A 10,703-nucleotide genomic window follows, 5' to 3' on the forward strand; every position below is an offset into this window, starting at 1 on the left:
CCGCAGCCCCTAGGGCTTTCCCACTCCCCCTCCGTCTCCTCCCTCGGAAGGGAAATACTAAGGGAGGGTGGGGGGGGGGGGGTTGTTTAACCCCCCACACCCCCTTAGTGGACTGTAGTCAGACCGCAGCACACTGAGCCCCTTGGTGGGCTGCAGTCAGATGCAGCCCACTGAGCCCTCGTGGGCTACGGTCCAAATCACAGCCCAATAGGCTTGGGTTGGGTGGGATGTAGACCGCAGCCCACCAACCAAGCCTTTGGTGGGCTGTGGTTGGACCCCAGCCCACTTTAGCCAACCTTCTAGGCTGTAGTCCAACTACAGCCCACCAAGGCCCCTCTTGCTTATTAGGTTAGGCTCGAACCTAATCCAATACCTCCAGCCTAGCCCATTTGGACCCTATAACCCCGTTTATCTATTTTCACTTGATTAATTAGGCTGTGGTTGGACCCCAGCCCACTTCAGCCAACCTTATGGGCTGTAGTCCAACTACAGCTCACCAAGGCCCATCTTGCCTATTAGGTTAGGCTCGAGCCTAATCCAATACCTCCAGCCTAGCCCATTTGGGGCCATTTGGACCCTATAACCCCGTTTATCTATTTCCACTTGATTAATTAGTCTAACCCTTCCTAAATTTATTATCATGTGAATTTTAGGATAACATAGGACTCACCCTAGGAGATCCTTGACTCATGTATATATCTAAATATAAATTCTCTAATAAGATAATTAATTCTATTAGTTCGCTAATCTTACGTATGAATTTACTTGTGTGAATTAATAGGATTCAAGGAGGATTTTGGGATTTCAGAGGAGCTAGTTAGTTGACGAGATTTAGTGTACTGTGGAGACCCAGGCGAGTGGAGTGGATACAAGTCTAGAATAATATAGTTACAGTTGTTATACCTTCCATGATATTATAGGAATGTTAGTATTAGTACATGTATTTAGTGTACTATGATGTATGTTGACATGTGCAATTATTGATAGATTACTCATCATGATATTATGTATTATGAGAATGCTAGCATATGCATTAGTAATGATGCTCTACATGTATCTTGTATGATATACCCTTGCATAAATATCTGTTGTGAATATAGAATGTAACCATTATGATGACTATGACATGCCTTATACACTCACAAATACTGCATCACTTTCACCTATTATTAGTAGTCAAGTTCTGACTAGGCAGTGCCCCTACTCACTCAGCCCAAGGTTAAGGATAGAGTGTATTTTATATGACTATACTATTAGCGGCCTACACTTGAGATCGGGAGCCTATGTGGCGTTCAGGTAATTATACTTTATAGTTAGGACTAGATTATAATGATAGAAGAACATAATTGTGAGGCGGGGATATATCTCTAGCGGTACCCAACAACATAGAGCCAGGGCATCCGTTGATGAGCCGAGGGCTCCCGATTCTCCCGCTGAGGGCGGTAATGATTTAGAGAGAGTGAGATATGGGCTTACGATCGGGGTCCTTAATCTGATGGCCATAGATAATCAGTCACATGTAGTGTCGCCATACACGTGTAGGTGGCATTACCGCTAGATTTGTATATATCCCCCCTCGATGTATGAGATGATGGATGGTTATGTGATGGATAATTTTCTTGAGAGTATTTACCCTGTGTGGTAAATAGCTCGGTGAGCTGTGATAAATATGATTAATGCCTTGGTAGGCATGAGATGACTAAACTACTCTTTTATTGCTATGCATAACATGTAAACACTATGATTGAGATTTATATGAATAAGAGATTATATCAAGATATATATATTTGTGTGGACTTATCCTAATACGTTTATGAACTGGTATGTCTCAGGATAGTTACTGGTAATCTTTATCGATTCCATTGATTTAGTAACTCATGGTAAGTCATTTCAACAAGCATATTGTTATTGCTAGTAAATATAGGCATACATTGGATATGCACATGTGATTTCATTATTTTAGATTGTATGGATCCTACTCGCTGGACTGTAAGCTCACCACCTCTTTGTGGCATTATTTCAGAGCTAGGGGACGTAGGTGCGGGTAGCAAGGAGTAGCCGCCTTTCTATTTCAGTATGTCTATTAGTTGTATTAAGCCTCTGCGTGGGCGTTATGATTGACGATGTATTTTGAATTTTAGCATTGTATTTTGGATGTGTATTTAGAAGGCTTGTTGTTGTCTGTGGAACTTGCATCCGGACTCTTATAGTTGAGTTTATTTATAGTGAATTTGTGCTGTTGTGTACCTTGTGAAATCTTTTTACTAACAGATCATGTGATGCACCACGTGGGGGGATTTACCCACGTGGTTTACACGTGTATTTGGAGGTTTAGGTGTTTTACTAGGTATCTAGCAATAGAAGGTTGTGGTCACTTGAGATGGCAAGTAGGTGGAGGAAATGAGTATGAGGGAAGTTGTTGCACCATGCAGAGATTGCTAGTCCTCGGTCGAGGCGTTCTTTGATAAGTACACATGCACCTCTTCTATTGGACTAGGTTTATTGGCTAGCCCAGTAGAGCTGAGGTCGTGGAGCCCAGTTCTGTTTATCCAGTTCGAGAAGGCCTCCATTCTTTTGAGGTTTCGCTAATTTCCTCCATCCTTCTCATCCAGGTAGGCAATTTGATTAAAATCTCCTATGACACAGCAAGGAGAGTCAGGGTTGGACACAAGGGTGCTGATTTGGTCTCATAGAGTGGTAGTGGTATGGGTCATCGTAGACACCTCAGAGAAACCAACTTTAGAGGGTGGCTCGACATTCCACTGTGGCTTTGATGAAGCTTGAGGAGGATTCAATAACTTCCAGCGTGAGGTTGTCATCCTGAGGAGCCACAGTCCATCCGAAAAATTGAACCGAGGAGATGATGAAGCTATTGCGGATGGAGAGGTTAAAAATAGTAGCTCAACCCTTAGTCTTGCTGCAGTTTGTTTCTTGATGTAAAGCGAGGTAAGCATCCATGCTGTGGAGGATTTTTTTCAGATTTTTGGCTGTCGAGGTGGCCTCCACACCCTCCACAATTTCAGGATATCATCTTTGTGTTTGGCTTTGCGACACCTTTGGCATTGCCACCTTGGCCATTTCCTTCGGTGAGTCTTCGTCATTTTTGTTGAGCTTGAAGGGGGATATCGTTGGTCTTGGATTTATCAGCTCTTCTCCCTTTCTTTTCCTGGTGAGGAGAGCTTTACCGGAGTGGTAGACGAGCAGGGTGCTTTGGGCTCTGGTGCTTTGGGCTCTGGAGTTGCTGCTAGGTTGGAAGCTAATTTTAGGGTTTTGGAGATATCTGGCCGCAAATCCCCAATAGGGTGGAGGGAACAGAGGGTAGAACTGCAGCTGAGCTGGTAGAGGGCAGGTGTGAAGATCTGACTTGGGTACAAAGGTTAGGGAAGGGAAAAAGAGGATGGATCCTCAAGGAACCCTTTCAAAGCTAGGAGGAAAAATCAATTAGTCCAAGTTGGATGCAATATTTTTATATGATGGGCAGTAAGATATATACATATATATATATATATATATATATATATATATATTTGGATGAACGACAACTGTCTTTCTTTAGCTGATTAATTAATGTTGTGGCGTATGCAATGAATAAAAGGTTCAAACTGAACTCTGAGATGTGAAATTGGTAATCTACGTTGAACAATAATGCAAGAAATTTTGGTGTGATTATCTTTGCCATTAGATCTTTGTTCTCTCATATGTAATTAATTATTTAAAACACAGATTGTCATTCCCTAACATTAGACTCTAACCAGGTTTGTATTTTGAGAAGCCATGATTCTTTCTTCTCTCCTTTCCTCTTCTCTCTTTCTAAATCAAATTATATATGTTATTTATTTGAGAGACCGAAAGTATAGAGCGTCTCAATAAAATTATAGAACACTATCTAAGAGAATAAAAAAAGTCGCAAACTATTAATGGATCGAACAAGTTACGAGACAAATTTACATTATTAATTGTTATACTTGTTTTTCATGGATTCGTTGCAGGAAAACCAGTTAAAGGATTGCGTCTTTCCTCTTCTTCTTTTTTTCTTCTTCTTCTTCTTCTTCTTCTTTGTTCTTCTACTGGTGCTATTTCTTCTTCTAAATCTTAATTCTCTCTTCTTTTTTTCATATACAAATATCTCTAATTATTCTTTATTAGTAAAGGAAGAGACTAATAAAACATAGTGGTAAGATAATTATAATTAATTAAATAATCCAAAACTATATAATCAATCTTTCAAAAAGACAGAATTGCGTATTCAAATTGTTTAATTTCTTCTAAAAAGAATTTAATATATGTTGCAAATAATTAGAGTATATAGTTATAGATATTATAAATTAGCATAGTTTGGTTTCTTCCCCCTATTCTTCTTATTTTTATGATTATAATTTATAATTTATTTATAAAATTCATAATCAACTAATAAAAAAATTATCGTTCTTCTTTTACTTATTATTCTATATCTCACTCCTTCACTATTTTATTTTCTTTGTATGATATCTTTGTATAAAATTATTTTCAGTGAAAAAAGAGAAAAAAAGACAAAGAATATTAGTAAATATAACTGTGAAATTTAAAATATAATTGTAATATAACTACGAAATTCTAAAATTTTCTATGTATCTAATATGAAATCACGTAATAAAATAAATATTTGTCTCTTTCTTTTAGCTACTCATAGCATCAATATTCTCTTTTTTTGAATGATTGATTATAACATTTGATTATTTTAGCTCTTTCAATTTCCGTTAGCTCCTCATAACACCAACCTTTCTTATATATTACTTTTTAATTGAAAGAGCTAAAAGATCATTCTTACTTATATTCCCCACTAGAAAAATTTCTGTAAAAGTCTCTCGTACAATAAAAATAAGGTGGTGAGTGAGATATAGAATAATAAGTAAAAAAAGAGTAGAGTAAAAAATTTTGCAAGTTAACTACGAATTTTATAAATAAACTATAAACTATAATTATAAAAAGAAGGTGGATAAGGAGAACTAAGAGAGAGAGAGTACCGTATTTAAACTTTTAGAGATATTTTATAATTACTAATATCTTTCTAATTTACATCAGCAATTTTACTTATTTAACACCATATTCTTTTCAATTGAAAAAACTAAAATAATCAAATTCTATAATCAATCTTTCAAAAAAAAAGAAGAATTTAAAATAAAGTGTATTTCTTGTGCAAATCACTCAAACAATTAAAATATCACCATTGTCACTAATTCTCTAACATACTATAATTCCTTTTGACTCTTTTGGAATTGTCATTATGATTAGTTCTTAGTAGAGTATTTAAGAGATATTCATAACAAACGGTTATTAAAGTCAGCAAATATATATAAATAACTAGAATACTCTTCTATCTTGAAGTCTAGACAATAAAATATTTATCAAAAAAAAAGCTATTCTTTTCTTAGACTATGATATCGAGTAACATTTGTTTTTATAAAATAGCTCAATAATTTCAGTGATAGTTATAATATTTTTTAAAATACTCAATGACAATTATGTAAAAAGAAAAAATCCCTTTTATCAACCCAGGACCCTTTAGATATGTTCTCTTTTTTGTACACAAAATATGTTCAATTAGATTAATATAACAGGAACACAAGTATTTCTAGATGATTAAGAGATATTAGCCATCTCTAATGGAAATTCCTGGCTCGTCCCTGTTTCTGAACATCCTAGCATGTAGAGCTCGCTACCACGACTTCACATGAATTACTGCATACAAGATACGAAGAAAATCACCATTTTGAAAAAATTTATATATGCAAACTTTGATACACAAACAATTGGTCATTTGTGGAACATCAAGCTGAAGCCACAAAATCAAAGAGAATAAAATAGAAACAAAGATCAGATGCAAGACTTATCTACACTAAAAGGGATGAATAAACCTCTCGACAAACATATCAAAGAAATAACCCTATACATGACACTCTAAACACCACACCACGGCTTCTATAGCTCAGAAATGAATCACACATTTTATATTTGCACAAGGAGGACAAGAATCTACACTCAGAAAATGAATGGAATAAGAGCAAAAATGGAGATCTTGGATCTAAGAGAACCCAATTGTTTTTCCTAATAGCCATAAGAGCAATGTCCATCCAAGCATAAAGATGGTCTGGAGCCATGCTCTGTCCAATGTGAACCCGAAAACAGTGATTCCTGCTCTGTTGTTCTCCAAGTAAGTCACTGTAAAAGAAACAAAGTGAAATTGTTAGTAATCCCTTCAATCAAATTACCATCTTAAACAACAAACCGCACCCATTTGTTAGGACTAGAGAAGATTTGATGCTTAACCTAGTGCTTGTCTCTTTTGAAAGGAAACCGTATGGGCATGTGGATGCATGATCTTTGTGTTCTCAAGCACATCCTCATCACCAGTGTCTTCAGTGGATCCATCGTCACTATCACTCACTAGATACAGAGAGTTATGGTTGGAAGTAACCTCAGAGGTTGCCTCCGAGTTGGCTTCAAAGGATTCAATGGTAGCACATGCATGCCACTTTGCGGCATGGCTAGTGAGTGACTGGGCCTGGTGTGTGATCTTTGCGGCACTACGTAAGCATATTAGCAGTCCGGTCACGAGAACGATTGAACATAGCTGCCAATTGGAATATAAGTGAAGTGAGTCCTCTCATAAAGAAGAAAATATACAGTAAACTGGACATTTTTTATCAAGAAAGCAAGCAATGTGTCAATGAGTATTCTGAATAGTCCTAGATTTCAGTGTATCAAGAATATTAAATATGCCCAATGATATATCAAAACTACAGCCAGAAAAAAACAGAAGAAAATTGTAACACAGAGCCAAGGTAATATGAAAATATAAACTTTGCATGTATAGAAATAGGAAAATGGGATTGAGATATCAAACTCTACATGTTCTAAGGTTTCTTTACATATAGAGAATATACCATATTCATTCCCTAAATTCTCTAGAATACCATATTCAACTTAGTCAGAACTTATGAAAAATGCCACTAAAATGGCATGAAAATTTACCGGTACATTCTTCAAAATACCATATATTTGTATACACCTAGTGGGTGTATTAAAAGATGCCAGTAAAAAGAACAAAATATCACATTTACCACTGCATAGTATCAGGAGCTTGTCTTGTGTTCGGATGATCAAAGGCACTTTTAGTGGTACTTCTTGAGATCACTAAGAATTAACGAGGAATGTGATGGTCTGAAAAATATAGGGATAAACGTGCTTATTTTTCTTTTTGTTTAGTATTCTTGATTCTTGCTAGGCAAGCAAGAGTATCGAGGAGAAATATGATATTTGAAAGCATATCCTTTTAGCAATAAGTCCCCCTATTAGATATGTACCAGAGTATTTTTGGTGGTGGTTTTCTTGTTTTACCATCTGAAAAGATAAATCCACTTGAATAGCCTCATGAGTAGGCATCTTCAAGTAAATAATTTTCAAACTCTTCTGCATTGAAAATTATGCCTTAACTGGTTCCACTTGACACAATAGAAAACAGACATTATGGCCAAATCAAATGAAGAATATACTAACTACCCATGTGAGGTGTCAGGGAGGTTCCGCATGACAGCATTTTAGATCAAAGATTTTACCTAAAATGATCATCTGCTATTCCTATCCATGAACTCAGATACGACATGATTGGCAGAGAAGGTATTAAGTGATTCCCTTTCATCCATATCTAAGATCATGCTGGTGTGATTTACTTAAGCCTTTCAAGAACCTATATAGTTATCTTGTCAATGAATTATCACTAAACAAACACGATAAGGCTGCTAGAGGACCAGAGATGACAACTCTAAGATGTAAGAAGTTCACAATATATACTAAAAGTGGTACAAAGTTTAGCCTAAACAGAATTATTCCAGTGGAAACTTTCTAAACAATGAAAGACCCAAACTCATTGTTCATGGTCAAAACCATCAAGATTGTCAGTTTGACTTTGGTTTCAGACCGGCATCAACTGGAATTTAACCATTCCTATCTTTCATTTTCTCCGTGAATCAGAATTGAAACCGAAATTGCCAACCACAAGAACATCTGCACATATATGTTTCTTGAAAAGCTAGGAAAAAAATAAACAAAGGAAAGAAGATAACATAGATATTGGGAGTATTATAAGCTCACTGCTTTTTATACTGGACAGAGTGATCTTCCTAACTATAAAGGACAAAAAATGCAATTAGGAATTGTGGTGCTGCATGAGTCAGTCAGCAAGAGGCAGCACATATTATCCATTATGATTAATTAGAATTTGAAGAACATGTACTTACCCTTTAATTTATATCAAAAACAAAATTTCCATTTTCTTCAATTGATCTCGAATGAATTTCCCAGTTTTTGACACAATCCCACTCCTATTGAAAATATTTGGAACTGAGCCCAAAGGGGGGAAATACGGTACAAACTATAGACTAATTGGAGGGATAATCATGTAATCTACCTATTAATAGTTCCTTGCAATTCCTAGGTGAATTTTCTGAACTTTGATTCAAACTTCCATTCAATTGGAAAAAAAAAACATTTGCTGAAAAATATTATGACAGCAGTTTACTCTGATATTGAATAGATAAACATTAGTTAAATCAATATGCAGTTTAAAATCTTACCTATGTTATGCAACACCTTATATAGAACTGTTTCGACGTTTCAAAATTAGGGTTCAGGACAGTAATATGCGATCATCAAGGTTGTCAAACATAGCTTCCAGATTTGCTATTAGCATAGACTAGTGATATAAGCATCTCATTTTTTGGACTAAATAGAATTCTCAAATATAGAAGCATAAGCATCTTTTAAGAAGATAATCATGCCACCAATGGTTAGAACAGCAAATGTGGAGAATCCTAGAACTATGCATCGCCAATCTTTAAATATTTATGGCAATTGGCAAATGAATTGAAGAGAAGTAATTCAAATACATCAAGGACATGTAAGAAAGGGGGGCAGAAGAGAGGACTCACTCCAAGCTCTCCGGTATTGAACAAATCATCCTCGGAATCCTTCCTGGTGGTGAGCAGCACCGAAGCGAACTCGCTGGCCGTGACGAGCAGCAGACAGGCGACAATGAAGCCGCGAAATCGATGGCTAATGACCTTGAGCTGCCTCCGGATATCAAGATGCGCCCGCAGCACGGCCTCCACCTCGGCCTCCCCCTGGAAAACCGCCGCGAAATCCTGCAACCTAAGGTTCTGCAGATAGCATATCAACCTGAACAGCACGCAGGTTAACAAGAATATCGCCGCGCGGTAGATCCACGACGCGAGCTCCATCAAGCACGCGACCACGTCGCTCACCACCGGGTTCCCCAAGAAGGGGATTCGCCCGACCCCGGCGCAGTACCACCAGACCTTGTAGGCCAACTCGGCGGCGAAGCAGGGCATGACGAACAAGGAGAGGAGGCGGAAGGAGCGGTTGAGCTCCGCGGTGTAGCCGCATCGGACGCGCTCGGACTCGTGGCGGAGCTTGTCGAGGAAGAGGAAGCGTCGGAGGCCGTAGCGACGGACGACGGAGAAGAGGAAGAGGAAGGAGGCGGCGGCCGCGGCGGAGAGGGCGACCTGGACGACGGAGTCGTAGGGGCGGCGGTGGGGGTTGTACGAGAGGACGAAGTGGGAAATCGCCGGGACGGCGAGGGCCAAAGTGAAAAAGAGCAGCCACGAGATCAGCGCGTGCCAGCCGTTGGACTGGTCCATGCACATACACCGGAGGCACGACCGGAACCACTGCAGCTCGTCGTCGGGCCGCGACGGGCATCGCGCGTATGTCGACTTCGTCGGAAGCAACGCTTCGTTCCCTCTCCCCATCCAATCCCCCATCCAAATATTTCCGACCTCTACCTCTTATCCTTGAATTGTTGCAGAAGTTCACTTCTTGGAGTGGTATATTATATACACCGGGGGCCTGGCCAGGAACGCTGATTGCGGCAAAGAATAAAGGAATAGCGCGATGGAGAGAGAGAGAGAGAGAGTTTAATTAATAATATTAAGAGAGAGGTGGAAGCATTTAGTTTGGCTGCTAATTCCCTGTGAAGCCACAATTGACCTGCTGCGGTTTGTTGCTTGTAGAGCAATTGAATTAGAGGAGAAGGAAGAGACAACAAAGGGTAGAGTGGTCGATCGGAAGGGAATAATGGTCCAAAAGAGAAAAAAAAAAAAAGACGGGGCTGCGGTGGAACGGGGCCTTGCTCGTTTGAGTTTTGCTATTTTTATTTGTATACAGTTGTGACTTGTCTGCTTTGTTGTACTTACCGAGATGTTAATTCTATCTTTATTTGGCTACCTGTTATTTTTCTGATGACTAGTGCTACGATTCTTTTATTTTGTTACATTACAACGTAACATATAATTATTAGGCAGAATTAAAATTATAACATTTATAATATATATAACTAGGCGATAGTTTACGACCCATGTTACTGTCCTATTAGGAATTCAGATTTGACGGTACATCTTGTGTTTAATTTTTTTAATCTTTTTTTATCATTTGATGAACATGCTAATCAGGCTGTACATGCACAACTCCTTTCTTAGGGAGTCAACATGATAAGCATAAATGACAAGGTGTTAGATTCAGAACTCCTTGTATATAAAGACAAATATATTACCACCAATAGGGATGCAAACCAGGACATTAATTGGAAGTCACTTGGTTTATTTGACAGTCAAAAGCAACTGAAGGATTTAAACCATACTTGGAATTAT

General features: G+C 38.1%; 1 protein-coding gene across 1 annotated transcript; it reads right to left on the reverse strand.

Moving 5' to 3' along the window:
• Window positions 1-5,730: 5,730 nt before the first annotated feature.
• Window positions 5,731-10,073, reverse strand: LOC140794499 (uncharacterized). Its single transcript, XM_073146578.1, has 3 exons — window positions 8,967-10,073; window positions 6,307-6,610; window positions 5,731-6,198 (listed from the first exon to the last, which is right to left on the reverse strand). The coding sequence occupies exons 1-3, from the start codon at window positions 9,816-9,818 to the stop codon at window positions 6,062-6,064; spliced, it is 1,293 nt and encodes a 430-aa protein (XP_073002679.1). The 5' UTR covers window positions 9,819-10,073; the 3' UTR covers window positions 5,731-6,061.
• Window positions 10,074-10,703: the final 630 nt, after the last annotated feature.

Source organism: Typha latifolia, chromosome 8 (assembly GCF_019914945.1).
Source record: "Typha latifolia isolate L0001 chromosome 8, TyphaL0001v2, whole genome shotgun sequence".
Taxonomy (NCBI): Eukaryota; Viridiplantae; Streptophyta; class Magnoliopsida; order Poales; family Typhaceae; genus Typha; species Typha latifolia.